This window comes from Mchenga conophoros, linkage group LG23 (assembly GCF_057382185.1).
Source record: "Mchenga conophoros isolate Kocher_MC1m ecotype Shallow Benthic linkage group LG23, M_conophoros_male_GT1.1, whole genome shotgun sequence".
NCBI classification, from domain to species: domain Eukaryota; kingdom Metazoa; phylum Chordata; class Actinopteri; order Cichliformes; family Cichlidae; genus Mchenga; species Mchenga conophoros.
Window position 1 is genome coordinate 2,292,212 of NC_140547.1, and position 23,883 is coordinate 2,316,094.

The 23,883-nt window shown below is 42.6% G+C and overlaps 1 protein-coding gene across 2 annotated transcripts in view; it reads right to left on the reverse strand.

The window, feature by feature from the left end:
* cep350 (centrosomal protein 350) overlaps nt 1-23,883 on the reverse strand; it is a 34,489-nt gene that overhangs the window by 6,050 nt on the left and 4,556 nt on the right. Inside the window, exons 6-34 of one of the 2 annotated variants that reach the window (XM_085264242.1) lie at nt 23,011-23,615; nt 22,787-22,900; nt 22,437-22,565; nt 18,662-18,781; nt 16,941-17,656; nt 16,693-16,811; nt 15,164-16,176; nt 14,870-15,023; nt 14,246-14,415; nt 13,899-14,085; nt 12,097-12,239; nt 11,853-12,016; nt 11,141-11,251; nt 10,844-10,984; nt 10,545-10,684; nt 9,323-9,427; nt 8,986-9,206; nt 8,591-8,808; nt 8,160-8,438; nt 7,901-8,050; nt 7,532-7,692; nt 6,018-6,140; nt 4,107-4,363; nt 3,787-3,962; nt 3,360-3,504; nt 2,677-2,837; nt 2,422-2,546; nt 2,279-2,340; nt 247-2,150 (exon numbers count right to left, since the gene is read on the reverse strand). In XM_085264242.1, coding sequence (XP_085120368.1) covers nt 247-2,150; nt 2,279-2,340; nt 2,422-2,546; nt 2,677-2,837; nt 3,360-3,504; nt 3,787-3,962; nt 4,107-4,363; nt 6,018-6,140; nt 7,532-7,692; nt 7,901-8,050; nt 8,160-8,438; nt 8,591-8,808; nt 8,986-9,206; nt 9,323-9,427; nt 10,545-10,684; nt 10,844-10,984; nt 11,141-11,251; nt 11,853-12,016; nt 12,097-12,239; nt 13,899-14,085; nt 14,246-14,415; nt 14,870-15,023; nt 15,164-16,176; nt 16,693-16,811; nt 16,941-17,656; nt 18,662-18,781; nt 22,437-22,565; nt 22,787-22,900; nt 23,011-23,615 — 8,113 coding nt within the window. The remainder of the gene's footprint in view (nt 1-246; nt 2,151-2,278; nt 2,341-2,421; nt 2,547-2,676; nt 2,838-3,359; nt 3,505-3,786; nt 3,963-4,106; nt 4,364-6,017; nt 6,141-7,531; nt 7,693-7,900; nt 8,051-8,159; nt 8,439-8,590; nt 8,809-8,985; nt 9,207-9,322; nt 9,428-10,544; nt 10,685-10,843; nt 10,985-11,140; nt 11,252-11,852; nt 12,017-12,096; nt 12,240-13,898; nt 14,086-14,245; nt 14,416-14,869; nt 15,024-15,163; nt 16,177-16,692; nt 16,812-16,940; nt 17,657-18,661; nt 18,782-22,436; nt 22,566-22,786; nt 22,901-23,010; nt 23,616-23,883) is intronic. The other variant, XM_085264243.1, reaches the window with a different exon arrangement.

Below are 23,883 nucleotides of genomic sequence, written 5' to 3' on the forward strand. Positions count from 1 at the left end.
TTGCTTACAAATATTTCACAAAGGCTTCAGCACCGACCACCAAATTCAATGAAGTCTGTCAATATAAAGTTGGACTTTGGCTGAACAAATCCCGAGGACAGGCTCAAATAAACAAGTTACTATCTTGATGTCATCACTGCCAGCGGTTAGCTGACTGCTTTGAGCTTATTATTATTTTTATCCACAACTCATTACAAAACAAAGAAGCGGAAATTAAATAATCTGCTATTAAACGGTTAGACTCACCGGTCGGTTACACAGTTCTGGAGAGGACAGTTCCTCCTTTTCAACTGGGAGAAAGAAGGGGAGATCATCTTTTTGATCCACTGTAGATTTCCATTTTTCTTCTTCTTCTTCATTTTCACCAAACAGGTCTCCATTCATCTGCTTGGCAGCTTCAATCTTCTGCTCTTTCGCCCTTTTAATTTCAGCACACTGTTTAAGAGCGTCTTCCACAAAGTTGTTGACAAGCCTGTCTGCAACTGTGTCCAGAAAATCCTTGTCCTTTTCTTTCCTCTTATCATCATGTGACTCTACGTCTTCTTTTTCAACAAGGGCTGTAATCTCCTTTTTACTCTCCATCACCTGACCTGTTTTATCCAAGTCAGAGATGATGAGAGTGTGCGATGCATCTTCAGAATTCAACATCATGTCCTTAATGTTCTCATCAGAAAATTGATGTTTAGATTCTTTGTGATGTTGTGAATTGAGCTGGGGCCTGTCCCAATGTGGATCCTGGCTCTTGAGAACAGAGCCATCAGTTTCCTTCTTATCATTTGACCCAGTCTCCTTGTGAGAGGTCTGTTCATTTTCCCTGTTGAGATTTTCTTGCATTTGGAAATTGTCTTCCTTAGTTTTAGGTTCATTTCTATCTTTATCTGACAAGTCATCAAAGAACGAGTCCTCATCTTCTGTGGTATCGGTGTAGAGCTCAAACTTGTCTGGGAGGTGTGAGATTTTGTCTGGTGGAGCGAATATACCGTGGCGCTCGTCACACTCAAAGTATACTACTCCATCGTAAGTGCCATTGTTGCTCCCTTCAGACTTGTCCAGCTCAACACCTGCCCAGAAACCATTGGCGAAGCTGGTTGGACCTTTGAATCGCAAAGTGCCGGGCTGAACACCACCAACAAGAACTCGGTCTCCAATGTAAAAATCCGGCATTTCATCTATAACAGGAGAGAGGGGGACCTGCAGAGAATAGATGGTTGGTGAGTGTCTGGAATTAAAGCTCTCATTGTCCCGTTTAAAATCTACTGCCTGCTTATTGAGATCCAGCAGTCTTCCGGATTTAGGGCTAGGCACACTGATGCCAGAATGGTGACTCAGATCTTCAGCTATTTCTTCCTCTACAACTTCATCCGGGCTGTCAAATGCAAGGCCCCTGCTAGATGCGTCTTTTCTTGAACCCTTGATTTCATGGGAGGAAACGTGGGAGGTCTGAGACTCAGCCTTGGAACTATGATGTTCTTCCTTGGATGAAGAATCCACTGATGACTCAAAGTCATCGTGATAACCATCTGCTACTGGAGAAGCCTCAGTGTCTTTTATGGAAGCCTCCTTCATTGAACCAAAAGCATCTGAGTTTGGGGATTGGGCCTGGTCAACAGATGCAGAGCTGTAGTTTTGATGCGCTGAGGTTTTGAGGTCCGCTACCGCTGAATGTGGCTGACTAGAGGCAATAACGTATGGCTGTAAAGGTTCCTCTACATCAGATACTTCACTCTGCTTCATCTGATTTCCCTGTTCAAGGCCAACAGTTGATGAATGTTGTTCTTCTTCATCCACAGAAGAGGAAACACATTTAGATGTAGGCAACCTCTCCTGAGAGTCAAGTCTGTCTTCATTTTCCAGTTTTAGAAGATGCTGAGTTTGTTCATCCTCAACTCTGGAGCTTATTTCCACCTCCAGCTCTTCCTGAATATCAGATCTATAATCAGACACAATATTCTCATCTGCATGTTCTGACTTGTCTTCTGTGGAGTGCTGCCTAATAAGATCTTCTGTAGACTGATGATTCCTCTGTCCTGAGGTTGGACTTTCTGGGCTGCCGGATATTGCCACACCCGGAGTGACTCTTTGAGGCGCCTCAGCAGACACGTCTCCAGGCACTGAAGTGGATCTACTTAGATGTGGCTTAGGAAAGGCATCTGTCATAAGAGTTGGGAGAGCCGCATTATTACTGGAAAATATTTGTGAAAACACATTTTGAATAAACACTCCACGTATTCTATTTATTATAATAAAGTATTTATTATGATGACTTTAAAACACTCACGATGATCTAATGATGCATCAATTTGTGTCCTTTCAGACTCTGAGATTTTGATGAGTTCAGACCTGAGAAACAAGCATTTATTTTTAACTGCACACCATTCATTTGAAAATTATGTAGAAAAATATCATTATTATTCTCTGTACCTGTGTGAAGATGGAAGATGCTCTAAAACAGAGTTGGACTCGTTGATCTGGGAGTTGGTATCAAGTGTTAAGTCTGGCTCTTTGTTAAGGTCTGCCTTAGTTTTCTCAATGAAGTTGTTATAGTTCTGTAAAATCAAAATAAAACACAGAATGATAGCAGAGATAAGAATACACGCACAAGTAAACGTCCATAGAAGAAAAGAAATTATTCAAATCTAACTGGATGTTTAAATGTAGTTTACACATCATGTTTACCTCCAGCTGTTTCAACAGACTCGCCTCCTCTGCCTTCAGCCGCTCCTTATGTCGCTTCTTCTGCTCCTTCTTTAGCTCGGAGGCCATTAACTTACGTTTTTTGAGTTCTTCCTTGAGCGCCTTGATACGGCTCTCTATGTCACTCTGGTCTGAAATGGTTTCTAAAGAAAAATGTACATGACAAATCACAACTACAATGTGAAAATGGTGCCAGACCTCTGATTAGCAACGGGTAATCCAACCTTTAGCCCACTCAAACACTAACACATTTCTTTGGGGATTACTGTACATTTTCTTTACCGGGAATGTGTAAAGTTCATTTCCATAAACACACTGAACAAAAAGAGTATTGAAAACATTTAAAAAGTGACCTGGAAATGAATAAAGCACACTCAGCTACAACACGAGGCCAGCACAACAGTTTGCACTGGTACGATAAAGTGCAATGCAAAGAGTTCCCGTCTCCTATCACACAGTTAAGCTTGTTAGGGAGCAGGGAAGTGGTTGCATAATGCATTTCTGGCATCATCACATTCTTCCTGCCTACACAGCGCCAGCAATATAGCTGCATTATGTCAGCTGTCTGCTTTACCCATCCTTTCGTCTCTAAAAACTGTCGGGAAGAATTTCACACTCCAAAAGCGTTATAATCTCAGCGTGGGTTTTGCACACTAGTAACTCACCAGACTGGGTGGCCATTGGAGGGTCGGTGGGCTGAGTGCAGGGGCGGATAAGTGTCCGGGCGGTGGAGCGGAGCTGCATCTTTGTTTTACTGCTGCCCTCTGAAGGAGATGCAGCAGGGCTGTGGCTGCCTTCAGGAGCATTAGACTAGATGGGAAGACAGAGGAACACTACTTCAGGACATGTCACATGACATCACAGTCAACAGATCGTATGCTTACATTAATATTTTACAGTCACAGTAAATTAAGTAAGGCTTATGAACCCTTTTCCTAATCCTCAAGAAGTACAGCAGAGGAAAAAACGCAGCTATAAGATTCTTTCTCCTGTACACAGATGTGTGTTCAAAACCCCAAAAACTACAGTGAGTATCAAAGCAATTAGTTGAAACAATAAAATACAAAAAGCTAAAAATACAAAATCCATTACATGCAGTTGACTTGCAGGTGATTGTGATGCTGAAGTGAAGTCCTGGGTGTAATTTGCAGGGCTGCCCTGGACAGAGGCCAAAGTTATTTCAGAGACTGAGGCAGGTGGAGCCGGTCTCTCCGTGTGCATACTGGACTCAGGTGTCACTGACGAACAGTCGCCCTCGCTAACATCCTCTGAAAAATGAAACAAATCAACATTGTTATGTATTTTACTCTTACTCCCACACCACACTGTGTATTTTTTAAATCCCATTACGTTGTTATTTTCCGGTTAAACCATGTTCTACACTTGAAAATAAGAAAATTCGGCAGCTTCACCTTTCTCGCTGTCAGTTCTGGGCTCTGAGCTGCGGCGGTGACTGAGGTGGGAGCTTATATCAGAGATGTCCTTTTCCTGTCCCTCTGACACGTCAAGATGATTGTCCCGAAGTGTTTTCTGGTCCCATGCAGCCAGGGCCTCTTTCTCCATCCTACGGACCTCTGCCTCCTCCTTGTCCAGTTGCTGCTTCCATTGTAGCAGCTCTTCAGCGTGGTGACGTCTTTGCATCAGCTGTTGTTCTCGTTTGGTCAGGAACCTACAGAGGTGGATGGAAAGGAAGAAATGGGAAAGAATAAAGTGATGAAGAGGAAGTGGAAGAACGGTTAAAAAAAAAAAAAAAGAGATGAGAATGGCAGAGAGGAGGAAGATGAAGGAAGAGAGTTGAAGAGAAGCAGTACAAATACACTGAGCATTAGAAAAGGTTAAATATGACCTGCAGAAGCAAGCAAACCCAGAATCACCTTGACATTCAGTTATTACTGCAAACTCAACTCAAACTTTTGTCCAGCGCACACAGAATTAAAACACACATCCTACACATGCCCAGAATAATCATCCAAATACAGATATGTACAAGTACCCATTATATACAATAAGTGATGAAATGTCCCTTAGGAGAAAAGAGGAGAAGGAAGATAATAGTAAAGATGTCAGATTCATGCATCAGATTCAAACCCAGGGAGCAATAAGCATAGTCACACACACACACACACACACTAAGCAGTTTAAATATGATTTTTTTAAGTCCTAAGAACAAATTCTTCAGTCTCTGAGTGTTCCTTTACGTTCCTCCACCTCCTTATATATCAGAATAACAACTCAAAGAATAGTTTTGTTGTCTCGCAAAGCAAGAAGACCGTTTAATTCTTCAATTCAATGTATATCAGGGACACTAACACGTACAAATATCTGTCAAAATAAAGCGCAGTCAGGTATAGCTGTTTTGTAATATGGTCTCCCACAGCTATGGGTGCCATTACAGTGCAGTATTATTTAGCCTTGATCTAATTTAGAAGCCTTTCTCTTGACCTAATTTATACTGATGACAGCCCAGATACTAAAGACCGAGACTGGGGAGATTCTTTAGTGCCTTCCCAAACTCTATTAGAGCCAATGACCATCTGTACTTATTATCCCATCCTATGCAACAGTTACATAATAAAAGCGCTAGTTAAGATTTACTGGGCTCATTAAAGAGATAAACCACTCCATCTCTGGTCTTTTCTCTGAAAACTCCTTTACTTCAATGTCACTGTGCGGTTTCATTTCCAAACATTTTATTTTGATAACTAGGCTGCAGCTCTCAGCTAGAAGCCACAATGTAAAGAATAATTTCCACTGCAAATTTCGCTAATTCATTCCAAGAGGCAAGGAGGAGGGAAAGAGTTGTAAATTAAACATGACACAAATTAGTGAAATCCCAGTTTTAAGTCTGAGATTCCCATCCAGCAAGGAAGGCTCCTACTAAATAACATAACCTTTGACCATCGCAAATCAAAAGGTTTCTATTTCCCAATTTTCCCTCGTGTTTATTGTTTTACACTCGACCAGTGTGCTTTAATACCTTCTCTGGTAACACTGGATTTTTTTGTCTTGCTGATGCCACAAATATCAAGGACTAGAAAAAAAAACATGTTTAAGGTTAGCTTATTTCAGTAAAGCAGCTTTCCTTGGGCACTTTAAGCTTTCATCCAAACTCTGTCCCCATGAAAAAGCCCATCCTGAAAGTTACAAACCTTGAAATATCCCAACAAAGAACCTCAGACATATCAGCACACATCATTCACCATCCCACCCCACCAAGGTCCCAGTGCCAGTGGACAAACACAAGCATGTTCCATGGGGTGGGGGTGGAGTTGAGGCAGGGCAGGGCAGGGCTAGGTGCATAGGTAGAGAACACTGTACAGTACCTGACCAACTGCTTGTAGATAAAGAGCCTGAATTTAGGGTGAAGGTTGGGAAGACAGACACTGAGGGAGGCCCAGTGATGGGCCGTGAACACAGAGAAGAAGCAGTGGACAGGAGAACAGTGTCTACAACACACAAGCACGCAGAGACAAAGTCAAAAGAGCCACACAAACGAGGATACATTTACAGCGCACACGCAGACACACGTACGTAATGTAAAGAAAACAGAACAAGACGCAGAGGAAAGAGACAAGCAGAGAGAAAGGGAGAGAGTGATGTGAGAAAATGTCGTTTTATCGCACCCGAGGTGTCAAGCTGTTACGTTTAAAGCACCACTTCTCATGTAACAATCCTTTTATCAACATTTGACTCAGTGTGTGTGTTAAGGTAACCTTGAGGGTTTGTCAGGATGTCATTACCGGCTAACCTGCTTACTGAGGCAGTTATGACAAACTAATCTGTAACTACGACAGTCAAACTAATTAGTGTTGGTTAACACCGTTAGGTGAAGTTGTTACTGGGTATTTTTGTGCAATTGCTTTTGCCATTGTTAACAAAACAGCAGATTTGGAGAACAACGGGGAAAAGGTCGTCTAAATGGTCCGATTATATTAAACTATATTACCTGCCTGAAGCCTGTAACATTATACAACAAAACCACAGTAAAACTGCTCAGATGTTTTTTGTTGTAAGCCTTTATTTGAAGAATTGAAGCCCTAAAAATTGCTGAAAACGGGTAATGGAAGGCTGGTCTGTCACTTATACGCAAATTATAAATCCCAGAACAATTCACACTTGTTTGTACCATCTAGATTTGAGAGGCTCTGCAGTCAGCTGACCAAAGCTGGTGACCAAGTTTAAAGCTTTAGGTGACCTACAGCTACTGCAAGCCCATGGCCAATATGAGAGTCATTGGGTGTAATAAACTTTATGGAATACACGGCATACATATAACTGAATGTTGCAGTGCTAAGGTTAAATGGTACTGTAAATATTTAGGGTCTTTGATTATTGTCTGATGTTCTTTCTTTCTTTCAAACATATGAGTAGGAGAGCTTTTTACAAAGTAGCTTATATGAATCGAAACTCAAAGATGTACTGAGGGAGTGTGTGGCTGCTCGTCTAAGCTAAAGAGACGAGCACTTTAAAACAGCAAGAGAAGCACGCCGAGCAGCAAGAGAAAGATGCCACTGTTTCAATTAGTGCTAGATAAGGTCTCCCACAGTAAATGTACATCTCTGCTTTGTATCCTGTCAAACTAGAATTAAAAAGAAGACATTTATAAACTACGATACCTTTTCTTTTTAATGAAGCTATGCTATCCAAGAACATAGCACTAATGGAGGGATGTCTTTGCAGCCACATACTAAAAGCAATTCAGATTTTAATCAAAGTAAAACTAAAGTTAAGTTGAAAAATAAATGAATACATGAATTCTTATCATTCAGTGGGAGGCTTGTCAATAAGGAGACAGCCAAGCCCAGTTAATCCATGAAGATTAAATTAAAGTCCTTACTTTTCATCCATGTGAGAGCGCATCTTCTTGAGCTTCTGCATGATGCTGCTAGTCTCACTTCCAGAGACAGAGAGTGAGGGAGAGGGGCTGCGGTTATCATCAGCATGCCTCATATCTGGGGAAGCTGGCTCAGACCCTGGGGTTTCTGACACCGGGGTCTCCTAGAGGATGATCGACACACGCAGAAAGATTGAGAATTAACAAGGGAAAAAAGAAAAGAAATGAGCACACCAACATGTCTGGTTGAATGTACGCTTTTTTCCTGTGTTTATTCAAGACTACCTGTCACGAACAAAGCATGAACTGAACTGAAATCGCCTTAATTCGCTGGTTCTTCTGCAGGAGCTGATAAATGACTGAGCTACTTACAGGAGGCGCTTCAATCCCAGCACACTTGAGACGTTCCTTCAGCCTGAGTGTTGAGTTTCTCATCCGTTCAATCTCCTCCTGCTGTTTCAGCAATAGCTGCCTTTCCTTCCTCGCAGCTTTGTTGGCCTCCTGAAGTCGCCTGATCTCAGCCTGAGAAAATGAGCACAGTGAGAGAGAACACTGCTTAGTAGGAAAAGTTAACACCACAGCATTCAGTGAAGCTCCCTCAATGTAACTGTGCTTTTGCCATCCACAGTACCTGCTCCTGCTGCAGCTTTAAGAGAAGGCCTCTCTGCTTCTTCCTGATTGGTGGCATTTTGTCATCCTCTCCCTTATCTCTCAGCTTCTTCTTCAGGTGCTCTAGCCAGGCCAGCTCTGTTCTGGTCTTCTCCTTGAGTGCTTTCTGGCGAAGACGCAGCAGAGAGCTCTGGTGCTGCAGTCTTACCTCCTCATCTTTCATGTACTGGCGAACCATGTCCATGGTGAACTGGGAAAAGCTGTCCTGTCCACCAGAGAAGGCTATGTTTGAGTCCTGTGACTGCAGGAGAACGTGAAAATGAGAAGACAGTGAGATTTAAGAAGGAAGAGAAATCATAAGTTCAGTAAGGAACAGGTAAAGAACAAGTAAAAAATGATTTCAGTTACATAGCTGCATCAACTGATTGTGCTGGCCAGTGTTTGGACTCTCACCTTAAAAGAATTGTGCAGCCCCGGTCCTGAAACCAATGTGCTGTGATTGGCTCCATCATCCTCTGACTCCTCGTGGTGGCGGGATTTTTTCTCCATGGTTCCCCGGCGATGTGCCTCTGATGGCAGAAGAGAGCGGAAGGAACGCTCTTCAATCTCGTCTTCTGTCATGGACTCGTCAAACTTGAGCGAGTACTCTGTGGCCACAGATGTACTGTCTCCTGAAGGGGCAGAGACCAAAAGAAACTCGGGGTGAAGTTTTGGGGTTTTTTTTAGATAAAGATCAAAGGTGGGCATCGTGTTTTTATATTTTCCTCTAACAGTGATGATATCAACATCTGACTGTTTACACGGGGAAAAGAAACAATTTAAATGCATGTCGAGTTTTTAACTTTTACCTTTTTCATCCAGTACAGATGGAATACTGTCACTGCAGACGGAGTCATTTGCTGCTGCTGCTAGAACTTCCTCTTCTATGGAGCTGCTGGCTGCTTCCTGTTTTGGCCTTTTCTCGAGTCCACTATTCCTCCATTTCCCCTCTATGGCCTCTTTTTTCATCTGCTTCTCATGGTTTGATAAGTGATGTGATGGGCTGTGTTGGCTGCTTAAGGCAGATCCACTGAGCGAAGGGAAAAAAGGCATATTGAGTGGGTTTGTTTCAATTCGTATTCCTCAAATATAATGAAAAAAGAAAAACCTGCAGACATGGCACTGCATAAAGAGACTGACTGGTACCTGAGATTCGGTTTCCTGAATGATAGCGAGTCAGAATGACTCGTGCTCAGTGAAGACAGCGGCTCCTCTGACCTGGTCCTTCTGTTTGATGGTTCACTCTGAAAGCTGTAAGAGAACAAGATTTTAAATTTAGGCCTTTGAGGTAAAAGGGTTGACAACACTTGGGTTGTTACCCTAATGCATGTCCAACTAGTTGTTTAATATTATTAGAGATAGGCTTAGCTGTGAATATCTGAACAGTTCAAAGGTGGGTCCAATAGTGAAACCAGTTACAGCTAGCATGTCAAAAGTCTGCCACAGCTTTGCAGAGTCATGCCGACAGATAGAATTTTTATTTCGAACATGCAAATATAACTGAAATAACAAAGAAAACAAAAGTTAAAAATCGTCAAGTTTTCATGTATATATCCATGTCTACAGAATGTGTGTGCTCGATGAGGAGTAGGATGAAGTTTAGACTTTTCCTGTTCTACCCCCTTATTTTAAATTTCATTGCTTACAAATCCATACCCAGAACTCAACATTATTTGATCCATACATGTTTAACTATGTACAAGTCTAACACATGAACATACACAAATAAAACCATTTTCATCACGTAAACCAAAACAACAACAAACTACATTTTTACATAAACTAAGCACCTTGTGTTTGACACCAGCTTAATCTCTGAGCTTATTTTATATCTATGTGACAAACACCTTAATGAACACTTAAGCTTGGGGTCCTCTGGACTTGATCTGTGAAATAGATCAAATGGTAAATGGCCTGTATTTGTATAGCGCTTTACTAGTCCCTAAGGACCCCAAAGCGCTTTACACATCCAGTCATCCACACATTCACACACTGGTGATGGCAGCTACATGTAGCCACAGCCACCCTGGGGCGCACTGACAGAGGCGAGGCTGCCGGACACTGACGCCACCGGGCCCTCTGACCACCACCAGTAGGCAACGGGTGAAGTGTCTTGCCCAAGGACACAACGACCGAGACTGTCCAAGCCGGGGCTCGAACCAGCAACCTTCCGATTGCAAGACGAACTGCCAACGATCGCCCGCATCAAGGCTCAGCACCTCATGTGATAACACGAGGTGAAGGGTAATCTTCAATTCGTCAAGCAGTTCCCTGCAAAAGCATTTTTGCTTTGCGTGCCCATCGCTGTTACGAAGGATATAAAAATCAGAAACTGACAGGAAAGTGAGTGTGATGGTTTGGAGTGTACCTGTCAGAGTCTACGTTATCCTGTCGATGCTCCATCGAGTAAGTGTCATTTTCTTTTCTTTGCTCCACTGTGGAGGAATCAGTGGCAACAGGAGGGACAACCACAGATCCTGACATCTGCGACCGGACTAGTTCTGTCATCTGATGAAGTAAAACACAATAAGGCGATCAAAATGTATGACCTCGTCACTCTTAGGCTGGATGTTATGCTTTTTCTCTTCTTCAACAATCAATTAGCTTTTGCTGTACAATTAGGACACAGGCTTTTTCCAGGCAGGGAGGAGGGAACTGATTGCTAACCTCTTTGATGTGTCGGGCAGCATCGGCTGTGTACTGCGCTGCCTCGGCCTGTTGAGTCATCATCTTAGTAGTTGATTCCTGGAGGCCTCCCAAAGTCTTTTTTTGAGATGCTGCCAAGGTTTCCTGCAGTTCTATATGAGCCTGGACAAAACCATATACATACATATACATTACACAGACAGAAAATCAAAGCGCTCATACGTTGGAAATTAAAAGGTTATAAAGCAAACGTTGAATCTATTATCCACAAATACATAAACATTTTGTTGGTTCTTGTGAGCTGATTGTGTGCAGTACCCTGGCCACTCTCTGCCTGTTTTCTTCCAGCTGTAGTTTTGTCTCAAGAGCTTCTCGTTCAGCCTTGATCTTCAGCTCATAGAGCTCACGTTCATGGCGCTGCTGCTTGGCCTGCAGGGTCAAAGTTCACAGAGTAGGTCAATAAAGTGTAATACAGTAAAACAGCAGGTAATATTCTTGTTTTCACCCCAGCTGGTGCTGCAACTAATACAACATTTAGAAATAAAAAGAAAACTTAAAGAAAAAGATATTTAAATACTGACCTGTGTTCAAAACATCAAATCATATTTCATGAGCCAGAAAGATTATAGAAACTAAGTAACTTGTAATCCTTTGAAACTTCTGATAGGTAAAGATTAATGCCACAGCTAATATATATCTTTGTCTCTCTTCCACAGCATGTCTTTATCCTGTCTTCCTTCTCTCACCCCAACAACAGCAGATGGCCCCGCCCCTCCCTGAGCGTGGTTCTGCCGGAGGTTTCTTCCTGTTAAAAGGGAGTTTTTCCTTCCCACTGTCGCCAAAGTGCTTGTTCATAGGGGGTCATATGATTGTTGTTTTTTTTCTGTATGTATTATTGTAGGGTCCACCTTACAATTGAAAGCACCTTGAGGCGACTGTTGTTGTGATTTGGTGCTGTGTAAATAAATTTGAATTGATCTGAATATATATCATCACATTAGTATTTCATAGGAAACATCTCCTACTTTACCTTGAGCATTTGGGCCAACGATGCACTCTCCTGCTGTGCCATGGACACACCCATTAACCTTTCCACATCCCCCAACTGTCTGAATGACTCCTCAATTGAGTCCAAATAATGGAGTTCTGCTGCCATACGCTGCTGCAGGACACCAGGTGAATACTGTAGCTCACCTGGGAGAAAGCAGAGACGAAGGGAGTTAGACATAAATAAAAATAGATAAAATAAATAAGCAAAAGAACTTTATTTTTACCAGTGGACTTGGTCTCTGCTCTACCACCAGGAGCTAAAGTGCCTGTGTTCTGGTTGGACGCATTTCTCAAAAGCTCATTGGGAGATTCTACTGTTGGAAGAGACCGGGGGATTGGAGAACTAGTAGAGGAAATCAATCTGGACCTGCAATAACAAAGCGATGAAACATCATCAGTATATGGGGTTTGTCAATGTAATAGTTAGCAACATGTTTTAATACATTATTTGATATAGAGAACAGAAGGGGAAGTGGGAAAAGCAGGCATGCGATATTTTTACAAACTGTTGCAAAATTGACATTATGAAACTGGCATTACATGTACAAGATTGTATAAATATTTAAATAAGAGTTTCAAATATTCACTAGAGCATGTTTTACAGAAATGGTTGCCTATTCTGAAGAACAGGAGCCGAATGGCAAAATGATAAAGAGCGAGACAGCTCGGGTCCAGCAAAGGTGAGAAAGTGAGAAAGAAAAAGGCGCTGCTGTGAGAGGTCAGAGTTATCAATTATGAATCGTTTCTTCAGAAAGAAGGAGCGTCTAAAAATAATAATACTTTCTAAATCTGTACAAAAAAAAAAAAAAAAAAAGCAGACAGTGGCACTTTTTTCCTTTGATCAAAATCTGCACAATGACATGAAAGCATCTTGTCAAAAGTCAAAATACTACAGAGGGTGACTTCCCTTAAGAACATTTTTAACTGTTTTTGTCTTACAGAGTCAAAGAAAAAAAAAGAAAAGTGCATTACTAATAATAAAAAGTTTATAATTCTCTCACAAGTTTCTTCCTTTATTGTTGAAGACACACAGACCGTGCAGAATCCCAAGAATCTGCCACCTGGGCTTTGGAGTACCATTAGGGGGCTCAAATATCACTGCTGCACAGTGGGATTAGAAGGAAAACAAGTCTCTTTCCTTCTCTCTGGGAGCAGGCCCAAGCGGTGGTGAAGCTGAATCACCCGATCAACAACCCTGTGGGCCTCCAAAACAAAATAAGCAGTGTTTTCTGTCTTGGGTTGAACTACAGTGCGGTCCTGTTGCTGGGCACTACGCGGCTGCTTAAACCCTCAGGCCCTCAAGAGAACAGCAAACCACAAGACTGCTTAGACTGGCAGCCTCAACTGAGGCTCCTCTAAGTGTAGTTTAGTAATTAGTCATGCTTAAATACATTTACTTTTGGTTAATAAATAACAGTATATGCCAAGTGGAAATTTCAGAGTGGTTGGAACAGCAACAACCGAGGTTGCCTAGTTCAGAAAATATGCAAATGATTCCTGAGTGCACATTTTTAAGAGAAGTTTAGGTTAGTTTGGAAATACTCTGGGAAGCAAACAGTGTAGCTCGTGTGTGGCTTCCCAGGTTAATGTAAATTTTACTTCATACTTGCCCTGCATCCAGGAAAAAAATAAATAATAAAATGTTTTAATTTATGAAGCCGGACTGCATCCAGAAATAAAGAAATATATTCATGCTGTGATCCTAAATGAAAAATATATATAAATACACCTATAACCTACCACATTCAGACAGCAAATAGATGCATCACTGTAAGCCAGAAGAACCCCCACGACACAAAAGCAGTGTGGCATAAAGCTTACTAAAAACCAGGAAGGAAATACCAGAGACAACTGAACGCGAGGGCAACGTAGATTTGTATGAACAGTACACACCATTCATCCTGCTCTCAAACAGTTCTGTACATACTTCAGTTGGATATCTTAGAAATGATCTTAACAGAAAAATCTGCTGATTAACATATCTGGTGACATATTTGCAGCCTTTATAGCACTGAAATAAGCTTACTGTTGGTGAGAATGGCCTGAAGCTTCCCCTAGTGTGTCATTAGAGTGGACACTCTTGGCCTGGGTGTGGGAAGAGTTTTTGTCCGAGCCTGCCTTTCTGGATTCAGACGATAGTGCTTCCGAGGCTGGAGAGCAAGAGCTCCTCTGCTCCTCTACAAGAGTGGTGTCACTCTGATCTGATACTGGTCCTGCAAAGAGACAAAGCTTTGTTCTGTTGCAACTTATGACTCCAAAGACAGTTTAACTGAAATTCAGCTAATAAGCTTAAATGTATTAATTAAAAAAAAGTTTACAACCTGGTCATGTCAGAAAATAATCATTACAAAAATTAAAAAACAAAAAACTCACCTCTTTTTCTGGCAGAGTGCCTGGAGAGGGGTGAGGAAGCAGGTGTTGAACCAGAGGAAAGATGCTGTGAGTGATTGGATGACTGAAAGGATGAATGGTGGGAGTGACTGCAATCTGTGCTTTTTTCATAAGGTGACCTCCTCATCAGTTCTTCAAAGTGATTATTCACACTAACAAAGAGTGCAGAAAGAAATCGTGAGCATTGGACTTCTATCAAGAGCATATCTCCATTCTGAGTTCTGTTAACTCAAAATTTACAGAAATACATTGGTTGAAAAAAAAAAAAAACCCCATAACACAATCAGACACAACACCCCACTTCCTCACACATGACAACAGTAATATGTTGTCTTCTACTATAATACATGGAAATATGGATAACATGATAAGGATTCTATTTATCAAGTCAAAGCTTTGTGAGGACACACGGATGACCAGTTTTAAATCAGTTTCAGGGTCTTTGATACGACACATACAAAAACAAAGCAAGGAAACAAAAGTGATCCTGAAAGTTGATCTTTACTCTAAAAAGGAGGACAAATGTTTGTATCTGAGAGTGCTGGAGAAACCATCTGTGTGACATGAATGCCACCCAGTGGTGACTTTGAAGACGTCTTCAGTTACCTGGGGGAATTGGAGCTTCTCTTTATTTGCCCACTGGCTTTGCTGCTATGTGACGATACAAAGTCATCTTCATAGACTGCTGCGTCTCCAGGTCCATTTCCAGAGGCCGCAGAATGGGCGGAGGGAGAATTCCTCTCCACATTTCTATCACTCACTAAAGAACAAGTTGGAGACAGAACACACACGTCCTTATCTAAACTGACCGCTAGTGTTTTGCATACATATGACCACTGTGGTTTTCATATTAAATGCATCATGTGAAGCTATTATATGCATAGTCACACGTGAACTCACCTTTAACGTGGCTGTGATGGTTTTTAGTGAAGATGTTGATTACGCTCAGAGGGCTTCCTTTGTTCAGCTCTTCCCAAACTGCTTTGTCCCGGTCCTGCTGTGCAAAGGATAAGCTGAGGCCTGAGCATTTCTCTGCTTCCCGCTGGAACTCCATCAGTCGCTGGTAATCCTTTCTTTGACGTGCACAGTAGTCCGCCGCTTCCAGGCGATCTGCTGGTCTAGGTACATAATTATATCTAGAGGGGTGAGGAGGACTTTGCTCATCCTCAGAAAAACTCCCTTCACTCAGAAGAGGACCCTCACTAATAGATCCACCACTCGAATCATGGAGATCTGTCCTGTTCTCCCCCTCGTCCATAATTTGTTTCCTTTCTGATATTTTATTCATTCTTGATTCCTTCTCCAAGCCATTGACTAGCTCCCCCCTTTCTTGTGTGTAACTGTTAAAGATGGGATCGATTACATCAACGGAAGTCTGTTTACCATTCTTCAACTTCTGCTCCCTGAAGGAATGCAGACTGCCTGCTCCTGGAAGAGCTGTGCCATTGTATGAACTATAATTTGTGGTAGTCAAAATCTTCTGGATCCTCAGAGCCATGTTATCTTTTTCTGTGTCACGTGCTGCCGTTCCTGCCCATCCATCGACAAGAACAGAGGGCCTAGGCACTAAAACAGTATCCATATCCATTGATGTTGCATTACCGTAGTTGATGCCTTCCCCAGCAAGCTTCCGTGCCTCACTTTCTATGCGGTTAGAGAGGGATGCAGCTGTGGCCTTGATGGCTTCGATGCGGGACATTTTGGACCGGGACCTGCCGGAAGGGGCTGTGGCTGGTCGCAGGGTTTTCATGCCGTTACTAGCAGCCACTTCTGCCTCTATTCTTAAGAGTTGAGAGAAGAGACGGTCATCGTCCGATCCTTGAGCAGTGCTGCTGGGTCCAGTCAAAGGTCTAGCAGGTGGGTACAAACGTTCTTGATGAGGCAAAGGGGCAACTCCAAGATCAAGATCAACCCTGTGACAAAAAAAACTTTATTTAAAATGTAAGAAGACAAAAGAAGACTAAACACATCTAAGTGCAACACCCTTGGTAGGTAAGGTAAGCAAACGGTAAAACTTCCACAGACAGTAGTTATGGTTTCAAAGAGTCCCCCACTTCATGTTTTTAACGCAGCATCCCAAACAATCATCCTGTACTTTGGTGGTAAGAGATGTAAAAAACTGATAGCAGCCTATGAGGCTATTGATTTCCAGTCACTTATCGCAGATGTTCTTTATCGTGCACTATTTTTGTTTGTTCCTGTAATAAAACACTCGTGGGTTGTTGCATGCGATGCTCATAAAACCAAACATCTGGATTTTTTTCAAAAGCCAGATGATTTTCTAGTTATCAAACAAAGATCATTTCAAGAAGACAGAGGACTGTGTGTACCGGCAGGCTGTTGTTGTCTATTTGTGTTGAATGTACTGAGCTTGTTACTTGTGACAGAGGTAAACACAGTTTTGTACTTGGGTATGAGCATGAAAGTACCTAGTTAATGGAGGTGGTGGATGATCATTCAAAGACCTGTCACTGCTTGATGGGCTCTGGGGTGCCTCTAGTCGTTTGTTCTCTTTGTCCGACTCTCCCGAGGGCTGGTACATCGGTCTCTGTAAAAGAATACATCAACAACACTTATTTTCGTTTTATTTTTCCACTACATAAGTGATCATATCTTTGTTTTTGCAGTTTCCATGTTTGTATAAATGACATTACCATGTTTTTGTGACCATACTTACCAGCTGAGTAGAAGGAATAGCAGGGAGTGTCTGCATGGCCCCTTCGCCCAGCTGGGCCTCCTCCATCAGCAGTTTGTTGTAGGTCTCTTGTAGTCGCTTTTGTACAGGGGCCACGGGAGTCTCAGTGGGGATTGCCACAGTTCTAGCAACCTCTCTTTGCTTCCTGTAGAGCTCCTGCAGTCTCTGGTGTCTCCTCTCCGATTCCTCCCTCATCGCCTTCTTCTCGTCCGCCTGACGCCTTTTTCTCTCTTCTTGTTGCCGGGCAATGTACTGGCGTACTGTATCTGCATCATAGTGCCTTTTCTTGTGCTTTGCGTCAGTTATGTTGGTAGTTTCTGGACGATGGACGGGGCTGGCACTGCGACAAACTCTCGATGAGCTGTTTGCTGCTGCAGTAGTTCCCCAAGTAGAGACGGGCGTCCTTGTTCGTGACCCTGAGCCCCCTCTCCTACCACTGCTGCTACCCCGGGACCTTTTTCGGGCCCTCTCGTCCTGCTCAGCTGCTTTGCACTCCAGCTGAAGGTCATCCAGTATTCCCTGGATGTCTGCTGACAACAGGTCTGAGCTTAACCCTCCTGGAACCTTGTCCTGAGGGATAGATGTTGGTGTGAGGTGGCTTTGTGATTGTCCCTGAAATCCACTGCACGGCCGCTCTGTGCTGTTTGGACGTGATCGTCGCTTTGATTCTGAGCGTAGATCTGAGCGGTGGCGGGAATCTGGTGAATATTTCCAGAAAAGCAGATATATCAGTAATTCATTCACGATGTAAACAATGACGCACACTAAAACAATGTGTGTTGTTAAATGACTTCAACCAAGAAAGACTCCTGTTTAATAAGTGTAATATCAACTTGACCTTCTATGCCAATAAAATGAAATATTTCATGATAAATATCAATAAAAACAGGTTCATCCCAGCTTGAAAAATGAGAGATCCTCCAACATGTGACTACAGCTGATTAAAAAATTCCTAAGCTGAAGCATCAGACATACGCATAAGCATAATAAATGAGGCTTAGGGGAAGGCATGCTATGGCAACTCTAATCTGGGCCAAATCGAAGATTCCCATGTCGTATATAATCCAGACTTTTTTTTGTTAACACTCCCCTGCCATCCCCATGGTACATGCTGCATGCACTTGGGTCAGCCTCTGGAAATCAGGTCATGTCTTGTGCATCCAACCAGAAAAGCCAGTCGATTTCTATTCCTTCTGGTCAGTGGTGGCCAGTACAGACACAGCGAGCAAAGACAGAGTGAGGTGTGGCTTTATGTAAGTGTACTGCAAGTGTGCAGCAGAAGCTATGGACTTTATTTAATGATATTCCTTTGGCAGGCTCGGTTTTCTGCATTGCTGTCAGATGTTCCAGACAAATGAAACTATACGTCTTTGAATTTTCTTATAATATTTTCAAACTACTTTATCACAGATAATAGCATCGAGAAATGTCCATGTATTTCAGGAGTTAAAAGGCTTAAAGCGGCATAGTTAACACAGGCAGATTTAAGTCAACTGAAAACAGTACATTTTTTTTTAATGAGGAGGTGCGAGAGGGTTAAAAACCTATTTTACACTTCAGTTATTCTACAAGCAACTGAGTAAAGTCACACTGACACGCTGTGGGTGAGTCTTTAATGCTTAATAGACTTCTAATGATCTTTTCTGTCTCTATGCTATTCAATTTAACTTCTTTACTGTTAGGTGAGAGCTTGCTGTTCTCACCTGTTCGGCTCAATAAGTCAGCCGCATGTGGACTGTCCTCCTCTCTGGGCAGCTGAGGAACTGGACCTAGTACCATCTTCACCAGCTTCTGGCCCTCTCGCCATGATGCAGGGCTGATCGCTGCAAAGTAACAAAGTTCACACGTGAGACTGTGTGCTGCTATACTGAGTATAGTTGCTCTTGGCCTCATGAAACATAAGCATCTATATATCCATCACCAGAATAGACACACAGCTAAGAGAATGAAAGACAAGCAGCAATCTGACTTTCCTTTAGTGGGATTTAAATGATTATTCAATCAAATAGTATTACAATAAAAAAATAAATAAAAAAATGTAGGCAGTTGCTCTAAGTCTATTTTTCAAATCACTTAAGTTGCTGTGTGGAAGAGTCGATGCACCAAAGGAACAATGAGTGCAGAATACTGATTTTGCAGTACAACCAAATCCCAAAATGGATATTGTCCTCCTTGGCTTTAGTGACACAGCAGGTACAACACTCTCAGCACAAAAGCAATGTCCCTCTATCTGAAATCTCTAGAGCACCCTCCACCCTGAATTCTCGTGAAGAGCAGTTCCCGGTAATGAAGCTGCACTTCTGCTCACCCAGCAGCTGTTTGTGCAGGGTGAAAGAGCACACTGAACCTGGCCACAGATCTAAGAGGGCTATTTATAGAGTCGTGAAGGAAAGAGAAGAAACCATGAGACCAAAGCGAGCTAGAACACAAGATAAAGATCTTTTACGGCTTTTAGGGTGTTTTTTTTAACATCGTTTTCATTTTTGCCGTGGAAAAAAGAGGAACTACATGAAACAGGATGTCAGTTAGAGTCAAAAAGCTGAAGTTGGTGTCTTAACCTTTAGTAAGCTAATTCTGCACCAATAGCTGACAAATCAAAGGGCCATTACCTCAAAGCAAGGTTAGTGGGTTATCCATACCATAATGTAGAACACTTTTAATGAGGATAGATTAAGCTCAAACGGTGACCAATCAGATCTCTTAAAACAAGAAATCACACAAAAACCAAACATGTACACAGGAGTCTATTATAAAGAGACATAATGAACAGCAGACAGACAGGTATGTGACAGCTGAGACAAACTTGTCTGTCCCACCCTTTCAGTTTCGCGCTGACGAAAGAAAACTTCCTTCCAAACCAGTTCTCTGAAAATGTTGCTGCCTTTACATTCTTGATTCATTACAGCAGCTGAGAATAAGATTTTACCATGATAACTGTAAATTAAAAAAACAAAAACAAAGTGGTACATCCTTTGTCACTACAAAAATAATCATTTAGCACTCTTTGAGCAGTAATAGGACACTTTGGTCAGGCAGACCTTAACATTACATTCTAATTATTGAAGATGGATAACAATCAGACACATTAAATGTGTACTTTTGATGGCAACTTATTGAAGGGGTGAAGCTCTGCGATGATCAGGTTTCGCCAGTGTGTGTGGGCACAATTCTACTATGCTGGTGTCTGTACGCTACTAGCTGGCCACAAACTGCATGTCACAAATGCTGGACATTTCTTGAGAGGTTCGAGTCTTAACACTGCAACAGCAGCCAGCAATACACTGCCACACACACACACACACACACACACACGCGCACACGCACACGCACACGCACACGCACACACGCACACACACGCACACACACACACACACACGCACACACACACACACACACACACACACACGTTAGAGACAACTACAAAGATCAAAAGAACACACTAAATACTAAAGCACAAACACTTGCAGGATGTTTGGGCAGGCTGCTTGCACGTAAACAACACCAATTTAAAAAAACAGTAACATTACTCTGATTGTGTACATGCTAGCCAAAAGTTTAATATTTGAAAGCATCGAAATCACTACTCAACTGAAACTCAAGTGTGCTGGGTAAAGCAACAACAAGAACATCTATGAATACATACAGTGGGGCAAAAAAGTATTTAGTCAGCCACCGATTGTGCAAGTTCCCCCACTTAAAATGATGACAGAGGTCAGTAATTTGCACCAGAGGTACACTTCAACTGTGAGAGACAGAATGTGAAAAAAAAAATCCATGAATCCACATGGTAGGATTTGTAAAGAATTTATTCGTAAATTAGGGTGGAAAATAAGTATTTGGTCACCTCAAACAAGGAAAATCTCTGGCTCTCACAGACCTGTAACGTCTTCTGTAAGAAGCTTTTCTGTCCCCCACTCGTTACCTGTATGAATGGCACCTGTTTGAACTCATCTGTATAAAAGACACCTGTCCACAGCCTCAAACAGTCAGACTCCAAACGCCGCCATGGCCAAGACCAAAGAGCTTTGTGTATTGTAGACCTGCACCAGACTGGGAAGAGTGAATCTACAATAGGCAAGCAGCTTGGTGTGAAAAAATCAACTGTGGGAGCAATCATCAGAAAATGGAAGACATACAAGACCACTGATAATCTCCCTCGATCTGGGGCTCCACGCAAGATCTCATCCCGTGGGGTCAAAATGATCATGAGAACGGTGAGCAAAGATCCCAGAACCACACGGGGGGACCTGGTGAATGACCTGCAGAGAGCTGGGACCAAAGTAACAAAGGTCACCATCAGTAACACACTACAACGGCAGGGAATCAAATCCCGCAGTGCCAGACGTGTTCCGCTGCTGAAGCCAGTGCATGTCCAGGCCCGTCTGAAGTTTGCCAGAGAGCACATGGATGATACAGCAGAGGATTGGGAGAATGTCATGTGGTCAGATGAAACCAAAGTAGAACTTTTTGGTATAAACTCAACTCGTCGTGTTTGGAGGAAGAAGAATACTGAGTTGCATCCCAAGAACACCATACCTACTGTGAAGCATGGGGGTGGAAACATCATGCTATGGGGCTGTTTTTCTGCCAAGGGGACAGGACGACTGATCCGTGTTAAGGACAGAATGAATGGGGCCATGTATCGTGAGATTTTGAGCCAAAACCTCCTTCCATCAGTGAGAACTTTGAAGATGAAACGAGGCTGGGTCTTCCAACATGACAATGATCCAAAACACACCGCCCGGGCAACAAAGGAGTGGCTCCGTAAGAAGCATTTGAAAGTCCTGGAGTGGCCTAGCCAGTCTCCAGACCTCAACCCCATAGAAAATCTGTGGCGGGAGTTGAAAGTCCGTGTTGCTCGGCGACAGCCCCAAAACATCACTGCTCTCGAGAAGATCTGCATGGAGGAATGGGCCAAAATACTAGCTACTGTGTGTGCAGGCCTGGTAAAGACCTATAGTAAACGTTTGACCTCTGTTATTGCCAACAAAGGTTATGTTACAAAGTATTGAGTTGTATTTTTGTTATTGACCAAATACTTATTTTCCACCCTGATTTACCAATAAATTCTTTACAAATCCTACCATGTGGATTCATGGATTTTTTTTTCACATTCTGTCTCTCACAGTTGAAGTGTACCTCTGGTGCAAATTACTGACCTCTGTCATCATTTTAGGTGGGGGAACTTGCACAATCGGTGGCTGACTAAATACTTTTTTGCCCCACTGTATACAAGGGAATAAAGGTACATAAGAAACGTTGTATATACTTAGAGTGCAGACAGGAAATGAGCAAAGCAAAGAAATGAGAAAGTACCACAGAGATGGTGCAACATTTGAGGCTCTTGGTTGGCAGCAAGTTCACTGACCCGTGACAAAATCCTGCCAGACTGTTCCACTTGCTTAGCTTTCCCACTGTCACTAATTAAAAATAGATCAGGGGGTGGGTTTGCCCACACATAAAAGAGGATTATTGTACCTGGTTTTGGATTTAGGTCAGAGGCAGGGGCAGCTCTGTGGACCTTCCTAATGGTTTTGGGAGGCCTCCTCTCTTTGGACCTGTCTGCTCTCTGTTCCCTCTGCTGTTGGTGCCTGTGTCTGGTGCTCTCTGAAGACATAAAACACATACAGAGTATAAGCTATAAAGCCAAACAGACGGGGACAATTCTAATATTTCAACATCTGGGATATTGTAAATCAAAGGCTGTGCATAAATCTAGATTTATGCATAATCCAAAAACATTTAAATTAACTACTGTTTTCAATAAATCTGTTGTGTTTCAAAGCTCAGACAAAAACATCATGACATGAAGAGTGTTTTGTGTTTACCAGCAAACTGCTTTGACAGGTCTCTGTAAAGTTCTCTGCTGAGGTTATGGAAGTCCTCTTCCTTCCAAACTTTCCCATCAGGAGTCCGGATCTTTGTCTCTGTACTGTTGAAACCTGTGAATAAAATGATGGTTTAAATAAAACACAGCATCATGTTCCCTGCCATACAACTCAAATCTGTCAGAAAGGTTGAAGATGATGAACCAATCCTACAGTGGAGATACCTTTGTATATGGGAGCAGGTGGTGCAGCTGCTACTTTGCGTATTTTGGCTGCCGGCTTGTTGCTTGTACCAGCATCATTAGTCTCAACAAATGTGGCTAAAGGCTGTTCCAGATTCCCCATCAGCTTCTCCCTCTCTGCAGCCTCCTCCAGATGTTGTCTCTGCCTTCGAATACGCTCTTTGAGTTTCTCCAGCTTGTTGTCGGGTTGATGTCGTCTTAGGTTTTCCAACCGCTGGGAAGCTGAACCAGGACTGGTGGATGGCGTGCTGTCCTCTTGTCGGAAAGAGCCTGGGGTGGAAGCAATACATGGGCTTGACTGTTGGCTATCCATGCCAACTTGTGCTTTGGGGCTGCTTTCCTTAGTCCTTATGCTATCCAGGGCTGGCTGGTCATTGAGGTAGCGCACCTCAGTGCTCTCCCGACCTGAGGAGCGTGTGCTGTCTAGGTCCTTGTCAGCCTCCTTGTCTATGGTGTGTTTCTGGTAGACCAGCTGGCTGGGCAGAGAATCTGAGCGGGGAGGAGAGGATGGGTACAAAGACGCTGGCACCAACTTCTGACTGTAGGCCTCTGGCTGAGAGGAAGGATGTGGTGGTGGGGTGGCCTCTCTGGACACAAATCAGATTACATGGGATCAAGAAGAGGATCAAGATTTACTTTTAATTCATTGCTCACCGAGTTTACAGAAGAACATACTTACTGGCGACCATGGGTTATAGAAGGCTGGAAAAATAGACTCTACCAAAATGTTTAATGATGAAAAAGTGAAAACCTTTGACCACACTAAAATAATGATTTGGATAAATTCATTTTTAGTAATAAATTTTAACACTACCCGCAGTGCACAATGAGATCGTATGTGATGCTTTCTACGTA